This window comes from Odocoileus virginianus, chromosome 11 (genome assembly GCF_023699985.2).
Source record: "Odocoileus virginianus isolate 20LAN1187 ecotype Illinois chromosome 11, Ovbor_1.2, whole genome shotgun sequence".
NCBI classification, from domain to species: domain Eukaryota; kingdom Metazoa; phylum Chordata; class Mammalia; order Artiodactyla; family Cervidae; genus Odocoileus; species Odocoileus virginianus.
Window position 1 is genome coordinate 58,934,696 of NC_069684.1, and position 24,262 is coordinate 58,958,957.

General features: G+C 39.2%; 1 protein-coding gene across 2 annotated transcripts in view; it reads left to right on the top strand.

Moving 5' to 3' along the window:
* USH2A (usherin) overlaps nt 1-24,262 on the top strand; it is a 903,825-nt gene that overhangs the window by 396,012 nt on the left and 483,551 nt on the right. For both annotated transcript variants that reach the window (XM_070474523.1, XM_070474522.1), the window contains exons 30-31: nt 16,277-16,390; nt 18,414-18,575. In XM_070474523.1, coding sequence (XP_070330624.1) covers nt 16,277-16,390; nt 18,414-18,575 — 276 coding nt within the window. The remainder of the gene's footprint in view (nt 1-16,276; nt 16,391-18,413; nt 18,576-24,262) is intronic.

Here is a 24,262-nt window from a genome sequence, read left to right on the forward strand (position 1 = left end):
GAAATTATGGTCAGAGTAACAAAATGCTGAAGGCAAGAGAAGAAAAAAGAATATTAACGAAGAGAGCTGGAAGAATAGAAGCATGAGACAGAATATTTACCATTCATGAGTTTGGCTACCAGAGGATTAAATGAGATAAATCCCAGTAGTGTGGAGGGTCCAAGGGTTAACAGCCCCACTCAGGTGCAAATGGGCCCCCTTGGGCCACAGAGTCTAGATTCTGTGCCCTCCAAAGGCCAGGGTTCAGAGCAGGGAGTTCTTGAAAGTTCATTTTCTCAGCTGGAGCCTCGGGGTAGAAAGCCCTGTAGTTATCAGTCCAGTGCATCTTTAGACTAGTTGCAAAGGGCTCCAATTAACTCTGCGTAGCTCTTGCTGATTTTTTCCCTCCAGCCCTGTTAACATGCGAAGCTACTGCCCAGAGAGACAGTCCTGGCATTTCCTTTCAAACCCAGGACTGCTCAGAAAGACCCTTCCCAATCTGATTTGAAATTCTGTCAAGAAGGAGTAGATTCAAGAATCTGCACATATACCATTTTTAAAATTTCCTTAAGATGTTTAAATGTAAACTTAATTATTGGCATAATTAGCACAGCACCTGGCACAGTGCTAAGAAAATAATTGATACACAGAAGATATTTTCTCAGTTTTATTGTTGTATTACATTGAGCTAAACTCTAAAAGAGTTGAATTCCTTTGTCAGATAGTGATCAAATTTATTATTTACTATCATATAGCTGATAAGCCAATAATAATAATCTTTCAGATGACTTAAATCTATATTACAAAGGAAAAAAAGAAAGACTTTTTAATTTATAATGCAGTTGATAATATCTCTCTTGCTCTGAAAACTGGTTCAGTCCTCATATGCAGTAGACATTAGTCTTGTACCTGAAAAAAAAGTGGTTTCCATATTGTAAAATCTCTCATTTTTCTCTCTTCAACAGCTAGTAGTAACAATTAGTGAGTCTCAACTCTATTGGTCATAAGGTGTTACTGGATTGCTTATGAAATACAGATTCTTGGGCTCCATGCACAGGATTCTGTATATTTGGGCTAGGATTGAGAAATCTGCTTTTTACCAAGTGTTATAGCTGGTCCTCCTGCAGAGGTTTATGAACCACATGTTAAAAAGCCACTGGACTGAGAGGAAGAGCAGGTGAGACGGAATCGGTTTCACCTGCTGGGCTTGAATCTGTCCCTGATTTGTTTGTCCCCGCCACTTGTTGCAACTACGTGTGGGCAGAAGGATGCGAGGGCAGTAAGTAAACAGAAGTGGTGTAACTAGGGCCTCTGACCCATAAGAGCAGTGCTTCTGAAAGTTGCTGGTGAAAAGGAAGTGAGAATTATTTAGGATCTTGGTAAACTTCAGATTTTCATTCAGTAGGTCTGAGACTGTGGTGATACATTTCTAACAATCCCAACTCTCTCATCCCCCGGCCATGATGCCCACTAGAAAGGCAGAGAGTTCATTATTTATATTCTAAATGCCAAATTCCTGTTAGGGCTAAAGAAGAAAGAGACCAGGGCAATTCAACTTGTGAAACGGAATTGTAATCTTGTCGTGAAGTCTCATCTGTGTATTTCAATTACACACATTTAACCACATACCTTGGAAGTGGGGAAACCATGAAAAAGAGTGAAAAAACGTTAAAAACAATCTTACAGGCAAAAGATGCTATCCAATCCTGAAACTGTTAATGCCTGTCAGAAGGAAATGTGAATAGTTTTAGGGTTTCCCAACTATTGACTAAAAGGGAAACTCTTTGCTGGGGTGCCTACAAAAAGAATGAAGAACTGAGAGACATAGAAAATCACCGATTCACGAGAAGTTAGAGGCATACACAGAATCAAATGCACTGTACTTTGTGGGCCAAGGGTTCCCAGGGGGCTCTAGTGGTAAAGAACCGTCCTGCTAAGGCAGGAGATGTAGGAGACACATGTTTGATCCCTGGGTCAAGACGATCCCCTGGAGGAAGGCATGGCGACCCACTCTAGTGTTCTTGCCTGGAGAATCCCATGGACAGAGGAGCCTGGCAGGCTACAGTCCATGGGATTGCAAAGAGCTGGACATGACTGAAACAACTTAGCATGCAAGTTGTCAAAGGGACTTTAAATTATGAGTAATTTGCCTTCTGTCCAACTTTGGAATTTAACCCCAACCATTAGTCCATCCATAAGTTAAGATGCTGCTCTTTATGTGTATGTTTATGTACATATACATGTATATATTATATATAAAATTATCACACCTGAGGAGCCCACAGAGAAATAACTTAATAAAAACTTCAATGCCATGCAATTTTTTTTTATTCAACTGAGAAATCTTACCTCACAGTTGTTAAAACTGCATATGACTGCTCTTTGTTCATCCATTCTATTTTTTCATTAGACTGTGAGCTCCCAGAAGACAAGTATCTTGTTTTATATTTATTTTAAGTCTTGTTTAGTAACTTGCTGAAAGCAGACAATCAATGCATTTTTATTGAAGGAATGAAGGAATAGATAAATGAACAAATGCAGGGTTTTGTTACTAACCCTGTAGTTAACATAATGTTACAATTGTTTTATCATGCTGAGATGAAGTTTCAACTACTGATTCTGACAAAAGTCTCAGCAGTGTGATAGTTCTCTGATTTTATGAAATAATATGTAGAACTACCACAACTTAAATATGTATTCAGAACTTAATATACATATTCCCAAGAGGGAAAAATATTGGAAGGATGTATAGAATCAAAAATTAGTTCCAAAACTTATACCTCATAATGGAGCTCAAGGGATATATATTTGCAATTAAAAATAATTGAAGTCAATACTGCTGCAGATCTGATAATGACACAGAGCAGAAACTATTCATTTATTAAAACAAAAGCATTATCTACTATGTTCCAGGTTAGTGCTAGATCCTACTGTTAGCATCTGCTTTTTTTTTCTGATTTTTAAAATTAATGGTAAAATGTATATATGAACAGTACTTTCTATAAAGTACAATATTATGTTTTTAAATATGAGTGTTAAACACGTATTTAAACACTCACTTAAAAATGAGTGTTTTTTTTAAAAAGTGTTTTATGGGGGGAAATCAGTAGAGATAAGTTTTTCATTTTTAGTTAATTTTTCTTGAGAGACAGAGAACCCAAAATAACAGTGACTTCAACAAAATTAAGTTTTTCTCTCTCTGGCAATAGATGTTCACAGTTAGTCAATGTAGGGAAAGATATTAACAGTTATAGGGACCCATACTCTTCATCTTTTTGCTAGATAAGACTTTTACCTCAAGGTACAAAATGGCTGCTGATTTCTATCCAGCAGAAAGGAGGAATCATTGAATGAGGATGTACACATTCACCTTAATGATATATTTCAGAAATTATTCCTCCACCTTTGATTAGATTCTATGATTAGAACTTAGCCACATGGCTGTATCTGGCTACACAGATTGCTGGGAATTTCCTTATTCAAAGTGGCCATTTACCCAACTAAAAAAAGGTCTTTTTATTTTACTATGGAAAAAGAGAGTATGTAATGAGAGGGCATTTGGTGGTCTCTGCCACAATAGGCAAACATCAGAGGTAAATTTGAAAAATTCATTTTGATGATATTGTTAGAAGATGGATCACTTCTCAGCCTTCTGGCTAAGACCAAATGTAGTATGGGGCTTCCCAGGTGGCACAGTCGTGAAGAAGCAGCCTGCCAGTGCAGGAGACACACAGGGACTGAGGCTCAGTCTCTGGCTCGGGAAGATCCTCCGGAGTAGGAAATGGCAACTCACTGCAGTATTCTTGCCTGAAAACTTTCGTGGACAGAGGAGCCTGGTGGGCTATGGTCCATGGGGTCGCAAAGAGTCAGGCATGACTGAGTGACTGAGCACACATTAAAATATGAATTTTGAGGAAGTCCTGGCCATTTTTATAGTACTCCATAAATTAATATTTCATGTTTATAGTTTATTATAAACTATTTCTTTAAATGTAAATCTTAAAGGAAATTGGTCTGAAAGCATTTCACAGAACAAAAGTATGGCTTATGACATAAATAGTAAAAATAGAAATGATGTCATGTTCCTGCTTAGCTAATGTAGAAGAATTTCATCAGGTAATGCAGTGTTGATGAGTTAATAGCTTTCTCTAACTCTCCTGAATATATAATGTGCCTGAACTCCTGGTACATTGTGAAAGCTTCAGATGGGGTTTTCTACAAGTTATTCATTTTATTTTATGCAGTAAGAACTTGCAGTGCAAGATTTGGATTTCTTTTTGATGACATGCTGTACAATGGTTAAAAATGATGGTAATACATCAGTTTTGCTATAGAGTGGCAATCAACTGTGGATGTTGGCCATATCATCAGCTCAGTTCAGTCACTCAGTCATTTTCAACTCTTTGCAACCCCATGGACTGTGGTACACCAGGCTTCCCTGTCCATCACCAACTCCCGGAGCTTACTCCGGGAGCTTACTCTGGGAGTAAGCTCAAGTCCTTTGAGTCGGTGATGCCATCCAACCATCTCATCCTCTGTCGTCCCCTTCTCCTACCTTCAATCTTTCCCAGTATCAGGGTCTTTTCAAATGAATCGGTTCTTTGCATCAGGTGGCCAAAATACTGGAGTTTCTGCTTCAGCATCAGTCTTTCCAATGAATATTCAGGACTGATTTCCTTTAGAATTGACTGGTTGGATCTCCTTGCAGTCCAAGGGAATCTCAAGAGTCTTCTCCAACACCAAAGTTCAAAAGCATCAATTCTTCTGTGCTCAGCTTTCTTTATAGTCCAACTCTCAGATCCATACATGACTACTGGAAAAACCATAGCTTTGACAAGACAGACCTTTGTTGGCAAAGTTATGTCTCTGCTTTTTAATATGCTGTCTAGGTTGGTCATAACTTTTCTTTCAGTGAGCAAGCATCTTTTAATTTCATGGCTGCAGTCACCATCTGCAGTGATTTTGGAGCCCCCCAAAATAAATATCACTGTTTCCATTGTTTTCTCACCTATTTGCCATGAAGTAATGGGACCAGATGCCATGCTGTTAGTTTTCTGAATGTTGAGCTTTAAGCCAACTTTTTCACTGTCCTCTTTCACTGTCATCAAGAGGCTCTTTAGTTCTTCCTTGCCTTCTGCCATTTGGGTGGTGTCATCTGCATATCAGAGGTTATTGATATTTCTCCTGACAATCTTGATTCCAGTTTGTTCTTCATCCAGGAGGCCTTTCATCCAGCCTGGCCATAGTATAGTGATGGATATAATCTTCAAGGTTACTGATCATATTTGATAAAGGAACAAGTTTTCTGTTTTCTAACTTTTATGACCATTTTATATTTGTATTATATTTGGGATTAATTATAAACTTTATATGTGTGTGTGTGTGTGTGTATAATATTATACTTAACACAAATGTATTCACACTGATAATAGAGTTTCTTATGAATCAGTTGTTTTTTTAAGGGAATATTATAGGCATAAACACTTGCTCACTTGGAGGGATAAGCATTCTACTTTCCATTCATACACAACAGGTTTTAGTAATAACTTTGAACCTATTGACACATTTAAGGTATATTTAAATCAAGTTCTTACTATATAGTATGCTATTATTTTTAGTAACATATCTTCAACATGCCTTCTTTCTTCTTCCAGAACTGGGAGGGGAAGAATAATGATCTTGGCATCAGAAGATAGAGGTTCTGACCTTGACTCTGCTGCTGGACCTAAGTGACCTTTACACTCTGCCCAACAGCAGCCCCCTCTGTCCAGCCCCCTCTGTACAATGGGCTTATCCTATCAGAAGCTTTTACCAGGGGACCTAGGACACTGATCAGTAAAGGATGGCTTTCCTTTCTCATTTATTCCTTTTCCTCTGTCTGCTTGCTTGCCTCCCTACTTAGTCAAGCCTGATATTTTCTGGGAGAGTTCTAATGGTGTCAGTGTCAGTCCTTTATGTTCGACAAAGAGTTAGGATGAGTGGGTAACTTCAAACCGATTGCAGAATTAGAAGGGAAATGACAGAGGCTCTGCAGTTCTTAATATAAAGGCATTGATTAAAAATGTGAGGTTAGATGTAAGCCAATTGAGAGAATCTTAACAGGATAATGCTTTGAGATCAGTTAGAATCACTGTTTCAATCATTCCTGAAGACTGAGGTTAAACCCTATATTTTATTTTAAAAAATAAAATAATAAAGAAATTGTTTTTCCTGTTCGTAAGATCAAACTGTTTAGTCTTTGATCCAAGGTGCTCCCTACTAGAAGTTTTAAACAGAGAAAATTCATTTGCAGGAAATTAAATGTGAAATGTTAGTTTTAGAATTTCCAAAGAGTTCCATTAGGTTTGGGGTAAGCACATTTGCTCTTCTATCTTTTGGATAAAATAAAAATTAACTTTAATTTTATAAATCTTAGAGATCCTTATTTTTATTTAAAATATTGTCCTAAACAAAACAACAAATGTCAATTTCCTACCAGAGGAGAAGCATCCTGTGTGTGTTTCCAGATCTCCATTAGACCATTGGATTTTCATCCATATTTAACAGATTTAACAAATGTTCAGTTTTATGGGGTCATTGTGTCACAATGTCTGTGTTAGAACTTTATTTTCAGAGGTTCCTTTAAAGTGGGCAAAAAGCATGGCATGTTGGATTAATTTACTCTCTTTCATCCATCCACTGGTTTGGTTGGCAGCTCAAAACTCATTTTAGAGGTTAAGACACAAAAAAATTAGGATTTCTCAGCACTATAGCAAAATCTTGAGCCAGAAAAGTCCCCTTCTCTGCTCCTTCCCTTCCCGTGGCTGGCTTTCTTTTAAAAATGGGTTCTTCTGCCGTGTCCCTAGGTAGCAGTCTCGACTCTGCCCGTGTGGGGTCCCTTACCAGATGGCCCTCTTAATAAATGCCTCTCTCTTCCCCACCCTCACCTTCTTGATCCAAATGTGAAATGCCAGCAAATAAATAAGAGCATTGTACTCTGATGAGTTCTCTAGAGATGGAGGAGAGCCCGGGGGAGAGAAAGCTAGAAATGGCTTTTCTTTTTGCTAGACGGCTCCTAATTACTTGGCCAGTAGGTAGAAGACACCGTTGAGACAATGGAGACTTTAAAGGTAAAGAAAGAGAACAAATTCTCCATCTTATTCCAAATGCCTTTGCTAACAGGAAAAATGTGCTTGGATTGTTGGAGTCCGTTTGAAATATCCTGCATGATCTCTGCCTGGGGACCACAGACTTTGGACTCTGGGTGGTGACGGCTGTGTGCACATTTCTCTGCCACACTCAGAGTGCAGGGGAAATGAGTGGGTAATGGAACAGAGCAGCCAGTTCTTTAATTGAATTAAAAGCTGGGTGACATCAGTGCAGACACCTGTCCAATTACAGACAGGCCAAGGTGTTTACCATTGCTGCACAAGCGATTCGAAGATGACAGAAATCTTTCCGCCCACAGATTAACATAATGAAGGGGAACCGAGGACAGGGATACAGGCCAGACACCTAGGCTGGCAGCTGAGGGGGGCTGGCGGGGGGCTGTTGGCTCCGGGATGTAAATAGAAACAGAGTCTCTTTTCTTCTCCAAACTGTGTTGGGCGTTGAAAAGGATGCCATTTTGCTTTACATCTCAGGCTTGGATTCCAGGCCGAGCATTTATACTTGTCTGCATCGAGTCAGAGGACTTAATCATAAAATCTCAACGTCAAAGCCGACTCCTCTGCCGTTTTCCTGCCTCTCAGCACACAGAGTTTTATTAGAGGCACAAAAGCTTGCCCAGCTGGTGTCAGCTCCACAGTGATCTTCTCTGTCAGGCTGCCTTCAATTTTGAATATTTCTCTTCTGCTCCTTTGAAACTTGAGGTTAGAGGACAGGAAACAAGTGTCAGAAATAATAACGTATGAGTCAAAAGAAACAGTCTCTGTTCCTCTGTGGGCACCTGGGAAAGGGGAGGATGGGAGTGGGCATCTCTTATAGTAAAGGAGACAGCTTTGAGCTAAGAAGATGAAAAGTCTTGTTTTTTTTTTGTCAAACATCAAGGGTCCACCTTTGGTAAAACATTGCAATAACTGCTAGAAAAGAGGACAAGTAAAGAAGTAAAAAGACACACCCTCTGCTTTTAGGAAATTCCCCAAAATCATTGCAAGGGACTTCTAAATTGTTCTCCAGGAGAAGGTTTTTCTGCTCTGCTAGGTGGAAATCTTCAGAGCACAGAGTCTGGAACCATATGCACTAGGCTCTTAAGTTTCCTCCTGTGATGCGCTGTCTCCACTTATATCAAGTTCCTGCCCCTGCTCTTTCAGCCAGGGCTTCCTGCACGCGCCAATGTCTACGGGCCTGTCATTCAAAGGGAATATACTTACTTAACGTCAAACTCCCTTGGTGTGGCCCGTCAGGATTTCTCAATGTTAAGCATTAATGCAAAATGCATTATCGCTTAGCGCTGAGAGTCCTGGCCCTGCTGGTGCCAACGGTTTTAATCCAGATACCGAGGCTCCTGTGTTTCATGGGATCCTAACACTTTTAAGACATCAATAATGCTTCCTGTGTGCTCATGGAATGTTTTGTCAGCTCACCCTCTTCCATTATCAAAAGAGACTGGCAGGTTTCCTGACATGGTTGGGACCATTTTTGATTTCACAGAGTTTTGTGGCTGGGAAAGAATCTGAGAGTTCATCTGGCCTGCCTCCAGGTAGAAACAGTCTAAGATTCAAAGGGGAAAAAAGAAGACTCCTCTGTGATGTCTGCTGGAGACAACGGTTCATATCTAAACCAGTCTTAAAAGTTGTCATTGTCAGGATATGTTTCTTTATTTTCAACCCCCTAAGTGTTATCAAGGAGACTACCCCACTTTATCTTACTGGGTTTTCTGTGGACATAGAATATATGTCATATTTTTCACTCTGGGATTCCTTTATAAATATATCACTGTATATATTTTTCAGTATTCTTTTAAATATAATATTTTTCAATGTATTTTCAATGATTTTCTTGTCATCTCTTTATCTTTAACTAAATGTAGTGTGTTTAATTTCTCAGTCATGTCCAACTATTGGCGACCCCACGGACCATAGCCCGCCAGGCTCCTCTGTCTGCGGGGATTCTCCAGGCAAGAGTATTGGAGTGGGTTGCCATACCCTCCTCCAGGGGATCTTCCCAACCCAGTGATCTAACCCAGGTCTCCCACATTACAGGCAGATTCTTTACTGAGCCACCGGGAAGCTTACAGATCTCCTATCATTTTGGACTGGGAGGTCTGGATCTGAATTTTATAGATGTCCTTGTCCACTTGGCATGTGCGCAAACATTCTGCTTTATGTATTTAATCTATGTGTTATTGTTATCATTAGAGTTCTTCTATTCTAATATTTTCTTAGATTAGGAACTTTGCAATGATCAATTATGTTCTATAGCACTTTTCCTGGAGGCATATAGGAGGAGAGCTGATAAATACCTATATATGTGCATGCGTGCATTTTAACTAATTTTTATTGGCGTGTAGTTGATTTACAGTGTTGTGTTAGATTCTGCTGTACACCAAAGTGAATCAGGTATATTCACATATATTCACTCATTTTTAGATTCTTTTCCTATGTAGATCATTACTAGTATTGAGTAGAGTTTGTTTTCTACATCTGTGACTCTATTCCTGCTTTTTAAATAAGTGCATTTGTACCATATTTTAATATCTCATATATAAGTGATATTATATGGTATGTGTCTTTCTCTCTCTGACTTACTTTCACTCAGGATGGCAGACTCTAGGTCTGCCCATATCACTACAAATGACATTATTTCATTCTTTATATGGCTCAATAATATAAGTATCTTTTGATAATGATAACGTTGTTGCAGCAGTACTGCTTTTTTTTCTGGGGAATATATAATCTAAGGATGATTCTGACACTTAAAGGAGTGCCATTTGGCCAATCACTTTGGTCTCTAGGGATATGTCTAAGAAAGGCTACCTTGACTAGCCTTGGAGAGATTATCTTTATTCTTTGGTAATAGCAGAAGTTTTTATAATCATCAACTTTAATCCATCCTGATAAACTCTCCATACTGAGAAACAGAATATAGAGACTGCATGCCCCAACAACAGGAAGACTTTGTCATTATTCTTATTTAGCAAGGACCGCTTGGCTAACCAGCCCCTTCTACTACCCCAGCCTGATTGTAACCTGACAAGAGAGAACATGCTCAGTCATTACATTGCTCTTCTTACTGAAATGGATAATACTAACCTGTATTTAGGGGAAATTATTCCAATGGTTTGACAAATGTTGTCACTGAGACACAACATTATAAACAAGATCCCCACTGCATATAGGAAAGAAATGCCACCTTAGCCTCTCAAAGTACGGCATGTTTTTTTGAAAGTGATTTACAAGCCCCCCAAACTTTCTCCCTGTGATTTGAAGTTGGCAAAAGCCAAAACACCAGCTTTCTTCTTCTCTGTTTTCTGTTTTTCAGCTCTCATTTCTCAGTGCTTATTATTGTTTCACCTGCCTGGAGATAGGAAATGTGAGCACTTTGATAAATGGCTTGAAAGATGATCTAGTTTCTCTCCAGCACCTTTCTTTAAGAATCCTGTGACTTTTCTATGAAATACAATTTGGTAAACTTCTCTATCAAAGCAAAAAGCTGAAAAATGCAAGTTTTTTGAGAGACGTATGGCCTGTTTTTTAAGGTCCTAAAGGTTTAAGGGGAAGAAATTAGCAAAGGAATTCCATGATACACATATACACACAAAAGGACTCCTTTAGTAAAGCCAAGAGATTGAATAAAGCATTGAAGACCATTTAGTGAATGCGAACTTGGTATCTGGTTTGACATGATCTTTCTTAAAGTCTCCACTAATACCTTTCTTATTAAGTTGTTATAATAGTCATGGTTTCACTTTCTGGGGCTGATTCATTTCTTGTTAGTATGGCATTATACTAATTCAGATGAGCAATTTACCTTATTTAGACTTGCAGTAGATTTGAACTTGGCAATAGCAAAGATGAGACAAATGCCAAAGATTTTCAAAGGATAAAATGGCTAGGATTTATCTTACAAGGATACCTTAATTTTGAACTCAGGATTTGCAGTTGATGACAGAGGCATTAAGAGTAGGGAAAATGGTAATTCTGTATATATAGTTGTCCCAATCTCCTAGTTTGTCCCTCCCCTGCATTTTCACCTTTGGTATCTGTGCAGTTGTTTTCTAGATCTGTGATTCTGTTTTGTAAATAAGTTCATGTGTACCATTTTTTTAAGATTACACATCTAAGTGATACTATATTTTATTTTTCTTTCTCTGTCTGACTTCATATAGTATAATAATCTCTAGATCCATCCATGATTAACATATACATAGTATTATGTATAGAATAGATAAGTAATAAGGACTTACTATATTGCACAGGGAACTCTACTCAATGTTGTGTAATAAACTATATGGGAAAGGAATCTAAAGAGGAGTGGATAAATGTATATGTATAACTGATTCACTTTGCTGGACACCGGAAATTAACAAAACATTGTACAGCAACTATAATAAAAATATTTTTAAAAAAGAAATGGGAAAGATGAAGCTTGCAAATAGTTTTGGCTATCAGGTCTGGATTGGAGCAGGTTGAGAGTGAAATGTTATTCGTATTTGAATATGTAGGTAGGACACATGTCTTGTGAGTAGAAATGGAGAACTAGAGCTTGGAGGAGAGGTATGAAGTCTACAGATACAGCTACGACATGAGGCTTAATGAACTAACAAAGGCAGGTGCTCAGAAGAAGAAAGAAGTCTACGCACCCAATCTTGAAAAAGAAAAAAAGCTATTTAAGGGACTGTGAAAGGAAGATGGGCTGGCCAAGGAAAGCAAGGAGCTCTCAGTAACTTAGAACTCCTAGGAAGGAATTCAGTGGCCGAGAGGGCTGCTGAGGTAGGCAAAGTCCAATAAGTAGACTTAGGACTGAATAACGATAGAAGAAGGGTTAATTGGTCTAGTGTGTAAGGGATCACTAGTGAACTTTAGTAGAAGTCAAGAAATACCTGGACTAACAGTCAAATTTGGCCTTGGAGTACAGACTGAAGCAGGGCAAAGGCTAATAGAGTTTTGCCAAGAGAACGCACTGGTCATAGCAAACACTATCTTCTAACAACACAAGAGAAGACTCTACACATGGACATTACCAGATGGTCAATAACAAAATCAGATTGGTTATATTCTTTGCAGCCAAAGGTGGAGAAACTATATAAAATCAGCAAAAACAAGACCAGAAACTGACTGTGGCTCAGATCATGAACTCCTTATTGCCAAATTCAGACTTAAATTGAAGAAAGCAGGTAAAACCACTAGACCATTCAAGTATGACCTAAATCAAATCCCTTATGACTATACAGTAGAAGTGACAAATAAGGGATTAGATCTGATAGACAAAGTGCCTAAAGAACTATGGATGGAGGTTCGTGACATTGTACAGGAGGTGGTGATCAAGACCATTGCCAAGAAAAAGGAATGCAAAAAGACAAAATGTCTGTCTGAGGAGGCCTTACAAATAGCTGTGAAAAGAAGAGAAGCAAAAGGCAAAGGAGAAAAGGAAAGATATTCCCATTTGAATGCAGAGTTCCAAAGAATAACAAGGAGAGAGAAGAAAGGTTTCCTCAGTAATCAATGCAAAGAAATAGAGGAAAACAATACAATGGGAAAGAGTAGAGATATCTTCAAGAAAATTAGAGATACCAAAGGACCATTTTATGGAAACATGGGCAAAATAAAGGACAGAAATCGTACAGACCTAACAGAAGCAGAAGATATTAAGAAGAGGTGGCAAGAATACACAGAACTGTATAAAAAAGATCCTCACAACCCAGATAATCACAGTGGTGTGATCACTCACCTAGAGCAGACATCCTGGAATGCCAAGTCAAGTGGGCCTCAGGAAGCATCACTGTGGACAAAGCTAGTGGAGGTGACGGAATCCAGTTGAGCTATTTCAAATCCTAAAAGATGATGCTGTGAAAGTGCTGCACTCAATATGCCAGCAAATCTAGAAAACTCAGCAGTGGCCACAGGACTGGAAATGGTCAGTTTTCATTCCAATCCCAAAGAAAGAAAATGCCAAAGAATGTTCAAACTACTACACAAAGTACTCATCTCACACACTAGCAAAGTAATGCTAAAAATTCTCCAAGCCAGGCTTCAGCAATATGTGAACCGTGAACTTCCAGATGTTCAAATTGGATTTAGAAAAGGCAGAGGAACCAGAGATCAGATTGCCAACATCCCTGGATCATCAAAAAACAAGAGAGTTCCAGAAAAACTACTTCTACTTCTGCTTTATTGACTGTGCCAAAGCCTTTGACTTGTGGATCACAACAAACTGTGGAAAATTTTGAAAGAGATGGGAATACCAGACCACCTGACCTGCCGCCTGAGAAATCTGTATGCAGGTCATAAACAACAGTTAGAACTGGACACGGAACAGCAGACTGGTTTCCAGATCAGGAAAGGGGTACATCAAGGCTGTATATTGTCACCCTGCTCATTTAACCTATATTCAGAGTACATCATGAGAAATGCTGGACTGCATGAAGCACAAACTGGAAACAAGATTGCCAGGAGAAATATCAATAACCTCAGATATGCAGATGACACCACCCTTATGGCAGAAAGTGAAGAAGAACTGAAGAGTCTCTTGATGAAAGTGAAAGAGGAGAGTGAAAAAGTTGGCTTAAAACTCAACATTCAGAAAACTAAGATCATGGCATCCTGTGCCATCTCTTCATGGCAAATACATGGGAAACAGTGATAGACTTTATTTTTTCAGGCTCCAAAATCACTGCAGATGGTGATTGCAGCCATGAAATTAAAAGATGCTTATTCCTTGGAAGAAAAATTATGACCAATCTAGGCTGCATATTAAAAAGCAGAGACCTTACTTTGCCAACAAAGGTCTGTCTTGTCAAAGCTATGGTTTTTCCAGTAGTCATGTATGGATGTGAGAGTTGGACTATAAAGAAAGCTGAGTGTGGAAGAATTGATGCTTTTGAACTGTGGTGCTGGAGAAGACTCTTAAGAGTCCCTTGGACAGCATGGAGATCCAACTAGTCCATCCTAAATGAAATCAGTCCTGAATATTCATTGGAAGGACTCATGCTGAAACTGAAACTCTAATACTTTGGCCACCTGATGTGAAGAACTGATTAATTTGAAAAAACCCAATGCTGAGAAAGATTGAAGGCGGGAGGAGAAGGGGATGACAGAGCATGAGATGGTTGGCTGACATCACCAACTCAGTGGACATGAGTTTGAGTAATCTCTGGGAGTTGGTGATGGACAGGGAAGCCTGGTGTGCTGTAGTCCATTGGGTCACAACGAGTCGGACAGAACTGCAGACTGAACTGAACTGAGCTGAGTGATCTTTAAAAGATAAAAATCATTGTTTAATAGCAGAGTGCAGACAGAAACTGGATTGCAATGACCACATAGCTTTGGCTGTCATGGCACTGTGCTAGAGTTTTCTCCTCCTATGTCTCTGTGTTGGGAACATTATATTCCTAAGCTCATTTAATCCTGATAGTAACACTTTGGGATGAATATTGTAATACCCCCATCTCATAGCCCCATGATACTGTATTATTCCTGTGAGACCTCTCCTCCAAGACAGGTGCTGTTATTATCTATCTGCAGTGCCTTAGAAGACTAAGGCACAGAAATCTGATCAACCTGCCCAAACCCATACCATAAAACAGTAGTAGAATTTGCATCTGGACCCAAGCAGTCTTTCCTGAGCATCGTTGCTCTTAATCACAAAATCCCTACATGTTGAATTTGCAGATGTATGCTGTAAGCCTTCCTTTAAGACTTTTGGAGGAAGAGAAATAATCCCTTTTTAAAAGGTGAGTTTAGAATGTGGGTCATGATCTGGGAGATTCAAGAAGAAATGACAGTCACAGTGGCAGGAGTGAGAGAAAGCAGAAGGTGACAACGTGAAGGTGTTTTGAAACCAGAGCAGCATTTGGCGTGAGATGGTCACACACGTTGTATGTCAGTTTGTTGGCTTCCTGGCATCTTTGGCCCCGGGCGAGGATGGTGGTGCCAAATGTAGCCGAGAGGGTTGTGTGGCCCAGGGGGATGCTTGGGGAGCTGCTAGATTCAAGAGTTACAGGTAGCACTGGGGACCCAGGGCCAGTGTGAAGGGCCAGAGCAAACAGGGGCTGTGGTCGTTACTTCATTCTGGTCTTTGCTCTTTTAATTTCTTTATCCTTTCTATCAGGGAAACGGAATAGGCAAACATGCATTTTAAAATTTGTTGTTGAATGATGAAAGCTGTCAGCTGTCACATTATAACAATCAAAGTTTACTCAATGAAAGGATACCATGAGTAGAACCGTCTTTTTGTAAGGATGATGACAATCCATGTGATTGGGGATAAAAATTGCTCTAAAAGCCACAATGAAAAACATGGGTGAGCAAATACACAAATGATATTTTTGATACTTCCTTAATTCAGGGGATTAACTAAATAAAGAGCTCTGTCTTGATTACAAACACCAGTAAACAAAATGTGCTTTCATTTCTGCAGGCACCTTTAATTGCCGAACAAATCTTATATATCTACCACCAAATCAGGTTAATTCAACACTTCTGTGGGCAATGCTTCTGTTTAAGGCAGGTGTCTTAATTAAATAAACTAATAATTTTGCAAGGAGAAGTACAAAAGCATAATTATCTAATTGGCTAATTGTTCAACTGTGTGGATTTGCATATTCGTTTTAGCTGCAACATGAATAAATAGTTTGTATACATGTATCCTACTGTTAAAATAATGAAATCACTCGGGAGTAGCATCTCCTAACATGTGTTAATAGATGTCACATAAGATGGACTCTCTAGCTAAACACGGTTGAAAAATGCAAGGTAAAAGAAAATGAAGTAGTTTTGTTTCCCCAGGAGAACTAGGATCCCAGAATGGGATGGTGTCTGTCTTTACTATCAGATACACTGGGTTCTGCGCTATGAACTATATATGGAACTCCCCATTTTTTCAGGAGAAACATCTCAGGGCATTAGTGTCCTAAGTTCGTTGGGGAAAATGCTATTTAAAACTTCTTTTAACAAGAAGTTCGTCTCACAATTTTTTTCTCACTAGTTGCTGTATTCTACAATCAACACATGGTCAGGAAAATGGATTTAAGAAGCATATGTTTTTGTTTTTTATCCTCTGTGTCTCTACCTTTTTATCTCACACATATACACACACACAGTACTCTTCATGTCTTATGGTAAATATGCAAACCTCTCTTTGTCCCCTTTTATTACAGGCATATTGACAGGCTTGCTACCCTTCAAAAACTATGCAGTAACCCTAGCTGCTTGCACTTTGGCTGGCTGTACCGAGAGCTTGCATGCATTGAACATCTCTACTCCACAAGAAGGTAAAGTAATTTCAAAGGTCTTGACTTCCACATTTCAGTCATGAATAATAAAATAGGAGAAGAGCTAAATACTGCAAGGCCATTTGCTAGAAAACCCCAACCTAATTTGATGACAAAGTGCATTGCCAGGCCATAATTGCTCCATTTTTTGGGGGGGTGCGAAAATGAATCAAACTCCATACCCTTTAATGACATGCATCTTTAATAGCGGTAATGCAGATTAATGGGCTTTTTAATTGCTGTTACATTGTTCATGCAAGAGCCTTGTCATTAATATGAAGCATCTGAAAGATTAATGAAAGCTTCCTCATTTTACTATGGCTCAGAAGTAAATCTAGAGACAGTCTGACTAAAAAGAATTGATTGTATGGCACAGTATGAAATTGAGAATCAAACGGTTGATTTCCATGGTCTCTTTTAACTGCTAAACACCAGCATGGGTAACAATTATTTCAGTGTGATGGAACCTCCAAACGCCAATCGAGGCATTATTAATCATGGCCCAGTTCCTTCCGATTCAAGTCTCACTTTTGTTGTATGTGGAGCTTGCAAACTGTTGGCATAAATTAATGTTTCAGAAAGCTTACATTAGGAAGGCAGTGGGAAAGAGAAAATATTTTAGCACTCCAAAGCGGAAGCTTTGCTCAAGCATCAGAACACATCTCTTCAAGAAATAACAGCTCTCAAAACATTTAAAGCGTTGTTACTTTGTATTTCTCTCTCCCAGATAAGACTTGTTAGGCATTTCTCTTGCTGTCTAGCTGTAAAGTTATTCAGGAGATTTAAAAGGTTGATCTTTAGAGGAAAAGAGGCGGCAGTCTCTCCTTGTTTCAGTATCCATCCATTCCCTTTCCCCACTTCTCTTCCTCCCCCCAACCCCCACCTCTTCTAAATCCTTAAAGCAAGAACCACTCACAGAGATGTGTAAAGAAAGACAATGGTCCATCTGGCATAACCAGGACAGAAGACAGAAGTTTGTAAAACCCTTCTGGCGACCCTTTGTTCTTCATGCCTTGCACCTGACCTCACCAGAACCCTCTCACCCGGACTACACATTGGTGACCCATGTTCTGTGTTTTCTCGACATTCACCCCATCTGGTCTCCCAATGCCAGCACTTTTTCACAGTGGGTCTTTGCTTCTGCTGAGGCGCGTATAATCATCCCCTTTTCTCATTACTTCCACCAACTCCAATATGGCACAGGCCATCCTATATCTCACTGTTTTTTCTTCATCCACTACATTCTCTGACCAGGTTTTGCCTGGTACCCTCCAAACCCACTTCACAACTTGACCCCAGAGGGATTCCTACTCCTCCAGTTCACCATTTCCTTCTTGTTATTTCCCAATTTCTAGATTTTTCTTAAATTTATTACCAAATTACCAAGCTATAGGTATGGTTAGGATCATTTTCTAAAAGTTTTTCTTTTTCCAGTTTATGAGATTCCAATTTATTGGAAATGGACATACACCATTTATTAAAAAAACAATATAGTTTTCATGTATAATAAATTTAATTTATGCTGTGCTTTATGGCTATTTTTATGGCTGCATATAGGTTTGTTATATCATTTATGGGCCACCTAGCATTGTTCATGTTAGATCAAAAACTCCTCAAGGGTAGGGATTCTGTTTAGTTTGCTTTGAAAGGCATAGCCCCAAGTAAAGATTATGGATTAGTAATACTATTGATGAAGTAACACAAGAGTCGATCAAGTAAACTAATATAAATACTCACCATTTATGGCTGATGCAGATTTTCATCAATTCAAGGCAAGTATTTAGTACTAAAGCAATTACTGATAAGATACGCACAAATCAGGGACATTTCCATGCATGGGATGTCATGTCTACTCCATTGGTTTGGGTCCATTATTGGTTTACTGATAAGATACTCACGAATCAGGGACATTTCCATGCATGGGATGTCAAGTCTACTCCATTTATTGGTTTGGGTCTGAAAAGTTTAAATTAGAAACATATACTAAAATTATAATCAATAAGTCTTTTTATTTTTCCCACAGCCCCACAACAGGTTCAGCCACCAGTAGCCAAATCCCTTCCCCATTCTTTGGTACTCTCCTGGAATCCTCCCCAAAAAGCAAATGGTATTATAACTCAGTACTCTTTATACATGGATGGGATGCTAATCTACTCAGGCAGTGGAGAGAACTACACAGTCACAGGTAAGACTTCTGTAGGTATTAGTAGTTATAGTCTATATTAAAGTATATGTACTTCCAAACTAATAAATGTAAGATAGCTATAAACTATAATTTATAGCTATCTGAGAATGCAGATTTAAAAGTTGGGTTACTTAAGTTTTGTCTCCTGTTAAATCACTCAACTTCCATAATCTTTGTAGTTACATTGCCCTGACAGTGAAGCCAAAGCTGGAAAAATGGAAAGGGGCTTTTACTGACTTCCTTCCCCCAAGGCTGTCTTACTGTGTCTTCTCTACTGTTGACCCTGTTTCTTAGCTGAATCCTTCTACTAACATACCTTTACTCAGTGCAGAGGGGGCTTTGGAAATGTATCAACACAAAGAGCTCAGCATATGATTCCTCTGCCTCCTACTGATCACAGGGTTGAAGCTGGGACCCAGTGTGGTTCCCAGCCGCACTCACAGTGAACGATGATGTCATGTCAGTTCAACTGAGGCAGCGGCGTCATTTCTAACAAACACCACTGACACATGTTCATCCCTTTAAAATCCTCATGGATGTGGAACAATCTTAAGACTCAGAAGTGTGACTCAGTGTGGCCTGAATTTTAGACCATTTGGAAGAAACATAGTATATCTGCTCATGTCATATTATAAAGTGTCAGGACACTTGAGAAAGGGAATTGCTCAAAACCTTGTGAAACACAAGTGGTCTATATTATGTATGTTGTCTGGAGTCTGAATCATGTTTATACTTGTATGGTAATTATAGCCTTATATATTATGATATTTTAGATACTATATGTAACTACTAGGTGAGACATCATTAATCAAATATGGATTGATGGAAAACTGAAGTGTTAGAGATATCAAAAGTCTTCATGAAAGGTCACAACAGGTTAGAGTCAGAGACAGGGTTAATTTTTAATGAATTCACTCCTTCACCTTAGTGCCAGGTACTAAGGTTGTATGGAGAAGGGCATGGCAACCCACTCCAGTATTCTTGCCTGGAGAAGCCCATGGACAGAGAAGCTTGGTGGGCTACAGTCCACAGGGTCGCAAAGAGTCAAACATGACTGAAGTGACTTAGCATGCACACACTAAGGTTGTGACAGAGAATCAGCCAGACATGGTACCCCGTTCCCCACCTTGGTGCTCATGACTTTATGGCAGCACGCACAGACATAGGAAAGAGGGGCATTGGGGCAGGGCTGTGTCTTTCATCCACCCAGTTGTGTGCTCAGAGCTCACACCTTTTGTGTCCTCTAGTCTGAGAGGCCTCAAAGCGCAAGAACTATTGCTTTTATATTTTATTCATCATACTTGGATAGAATTTTGTAATATTCTCTGAGGTAGGTATTATCACTACTCCTAATTTACAAATGAGAAAATTGAGGCACAGAAAGGTTAAGCAACTTGCTCAAGACCACACAGCCTATGAGAGTTAGATGTTGACACCATCTCAGGCATCCTAGTTATGATGAAGAGAATATAGTCTTAAAACCAGTTACGTAACTTGTGAGACTTAGTTTCTGAAACTATTAAATAGAGATAACTGAAACTTTCAGGATTTTGAAGAGAACTAGATCTATAGATAAAACACCCAGCATGTTCTGAGTAAAGTACACTTAGTCAAGAAAACTAAAAAACAAATACCAAAAGTCAACTAAAAATAGATGACCCTTGCCCCAGGAATATCTGAAGGCATGATTTTAACTAAAAGTTATTGGCTAGAGTATTCATTTCAGTAGAAATGAAAACACATCTTGGAATGAACTTTGCCCACGTGTTAGTAAATAGTACGCAAAGCACTTATTAGGGCCGACTGTAGCGCCATGTGTAGCGGGGACAGCGCAGCTTTCGGGCCCACTGTGGGCACTTCCTCCAAGCAGCCTCGGGGAATCCCCCGTGTGAGTCAGGTGTAACCCTCTGTGCTCGTTGGGTGCCTTTACACCCACCTCACTTTTTGCTTTGCACTAGGCTGCTTGTTGACTTATTGTTTTGCCCACGAAACCTTGAGCATCGTAAGGACAGGGCTATGTCTGTCTTGTTCACGACTGCATTTCCAGCACTGATCAGAGGCGGTAGAGAATAAGGGAATGAATGAAGTCAAATGACTCCTGGGAACAAAGAAAGAGGATCACAAAGGGGTGAAGAGCAGGAATAGGGTAGGAAACAAAAAACAATAGGGAAAAGAGGAGGGGAGAGGTAGAAACCCAAGAAAAAGAAAGCAAGACCCCTTCCCTGTGCAAAGTGAATGCTGACCTCATCTACAGGGAAGTGGTGTGGCTGATGGCTGGTGTCAGAGTGTGGACCTTGAAGATTTCCAAAATGTACAAAATGCTACATGAGGTGGCACTACAAAGCCAGAAAATGAACAGGGTGGGGAAGAGAGGAGGCCTAAATTCAAACTGCTTGCTCATACCAGCTAAAAAATAATGCTAATTCTGTATTATGTTGTCTTGAATCCTTAACAGACTCATGTAACTATAGTGTCTGCATTGAAAGTTCATGGCAAATGTTAGCATAGTGTAATAGATTCCTCAACTCTAAGAAAGTGGGGTATTTTTATAGTGTCCATAACCATCTTTTCTAGTTGCAGTGATGATGGCTTCTTCAATGGTTTTCATCCTTTAGGTAGAATTTTTAAAAAATTTCATTGAAGTATAGGTGCTTTACAGTGTTGTACAGTGAAATGGTTCAGTTACATGTATACATGTATCCCCTCTATGTTGGATTTCCTTCCTATTTGGGTTACCAAAGAGCGCTGAGTAGAGTTCCCAGTTATGCAGTGGGTTCTCATGGGTTACCTATCTTGTACAAAGTTTCAATACTGTGTATGTATCGATTCCAATCTCCCAATTCATCCCCTTACCCCACCTTCCTCCCCCTGACGTCCATCATTTGTTCTGTCCGTGTGTTTATTTCTGCTTTGCAAATAGTTTCATCTGTACCATTTTTCTAGATTTCATATATGTGCATTAATATGCAGTATTTGTTTTTCTCTTTCTGACTGACTTCACTCTCTGTGACAGTCTCTAGGTTCATCCTTGTGTCTGTAAATGGCACAGTTTAATTCCTTTATGGCTGAGTGGTGTTCTGTTGTATATATGTACCTCATCTTCTTTATCCGTCCCTCTGTCCACAGACATTTAGGTTGCTTCCATGTTTGGGCTATTGTAAATAGTGCTGCGATGAACATTGGGGTGCTTGTATCTTTTCTGAGTTATGGTTTTCTCCAGGTATATGCCAGGAGGGGAATTGCTGCGTCATCTGGTAGTTCTGTACTGAGTTTTTTAAGGAACCTCTATGTTGTCCTCCTTCAGGGCTTCACCAATTTGCATTCCTACCAATAATGTAGAAGGGTTTCCTTTTCTCCACCCCCTCTTTAGCGTTTATTGTTTGTAGATTTTTTGATGATGGTCATTCTCTGATAAGACTCATAGCATTTTTTTCCCCAATTCCTCAGGCATCTTACAAGCACCTCTATTACTTGTTGCTTTTATCTCCAAATGTCAGAAAATACAAAGCACAGTAGGAATGCAATGTTAATCACTGAGGAGAGGAACTAAATCAAATTGATATTATAGGGTTTAAAGTTGTATAGGATGAGTCAAGTGTTTTAACTGAGGCCCAGAGGTGTCAAGAAATCCTAGTCAGCAACTGGAAGAACTGATTCAAGTCTGAGTCTATCTGGTGTCAGTCTATTCTCATCTCTATGCATTCTACTTATTGGACACATTTTATTATTTATCACAACTCAGAAAGGGAGCTGGAAGCTGGTTTAAAAACCCTGAGCACCTGCGTTGATCTTCTAAGACTGCCATAACCAAATACCACAGATTGGACGACTTAAACAACAGAAACTTATTTCTCACTGTTTTGGAGGCTAGAAGTTCAAGATTAGGGTGTTGGCAGTTTGGTTTCTCTTGGGGCCTCTCTCCTTAAGTTGCAGACAGCCAACTTCTCCTTGTGCTTCGCGTGGTCTTCGTCTGTGTGCACCCCCGCTGTCTCTTCCTTTTTCTGTAGTAGCATCAGAACCATTGGATTAGGGACCGATCATTTTAACCCCATTTAACCTTCATCACCTGTTCAAAAGCCCTACCTCCAAATATAGCCACATTGAGGGTTAAGGTTTTAATATGCAAATCTTGGAAAGCATAATTAAGTTCTTAACAGCATCCTGAAGTGAGTGTTTTCTCTATTAGCAAAGGCTGAATGCTCACTCTTCTTGAGATTCTACAACTTGCACGCAAGGTGAATATAATGGCCCTTTAGATCTCTTTCAACTCTAAGATTTTTGTATTTGAAGTATACACTAAATTTTTGTTATTTATTTTTCAAAGTCCCCCTGCCCACTCAAATCACAGAAAAGACAGGATGGGAGAGGGAACCTGGCCGTTTGAAATGAGCCAGGAACAAGCTGGGGCTTCCCTCGTGGCTCAGTTGGTAAAAAATCTGCCTGCAATGTGGGAGACCTGGGTTCGATCCCTGGGTTGGGAAGATCCTCTGGAGGAGGGCATGGCAACCCACTCTAGTATTCTTGCCTGGAGACTCCCCATGGACAGAGGAGCCTGGTGGGCTGCAGTCCATGGGTTCGCAAAGAGTTGGACACAACTAAGCGACCAGACACAGCATTGGAACAAGCTGATGGAGGAAACTGTTCGGGTCACTGGGTCTAACTTTAGCTTCTACACGTACTTTAAATTCTGCCATGTTCCACCCTATAATGTCTTACGATGCAGTCGCGTTCATGGCGTGTCTCTGTGTCTGGATTGTTGTGGCACAATGTTCTTTCCATGTTAAGTAGTTTGCAGATGGAACTTCTATCCTTTCCCATGAGGGGCGGTGCTGTCAGTAATAGCGAGAGTGTCGGGTCACTAAAATGAATCTCTCCAGTGCTGAAATGTCAATTCATAGAGAGACTGAGAAATGGAGGATGCATTCAGCTAGGTTAGAGAAATAATTGATAGCAGTTTTTAGTTATAAAAATGACACGTTTACTGAAGATAATTTAAAACATGCAGATATCCCATCTTACAGATAGACGCTCTAATATTTGATGTAATTCCTTTTAGCACTTTATTCTTTTTAACAAAATTGAGCTATAATGTAAAATTTGGAATCCTTGCATGTTCCCTTATTGTGAATACATCCCATAGTATGAAGGATTTTTCTAGAAATATTTGCTGTATTCTAATTTATGGATATACACTCATGCATTTAGCCACTTAAAAATTCAAAAGTTCCTGATTTATCTCTGTTTTAAATGTTTTGTGATAAATATTATCATACATAAATCTTTGTTTGCTAGATCTCTAAAAGGGAAATAGCCAAGTCAAATGTAGCAAACTTTTTCAGAATATTTGATATGCATTTTTCATTGTTTTCCAGAAAATTTCATCAGAAGTGAATGTTATATCCTTATGTCTTTGACAGTTTTACAAGTTGAAAATATTATTTTTATTTACATGTTTAACTCCTTATTTACTGCATACTTTTTATATGATGATTAGTGATTTATATTTTACTTTGATTAGACTAATCATAGTCTTGATGAGCAAAAATTTAGTAGGGATGAGGATTAGTTTTGAAACTTCTTTAAGAGCTGTTTCATACCATTTTTTTCTGGTTTTAAGCATCTGCACTATTTGCAGTTCCTTGCAATTCTATACCACAAAAAACTTTCTCAATAACTTGGCTTAATAT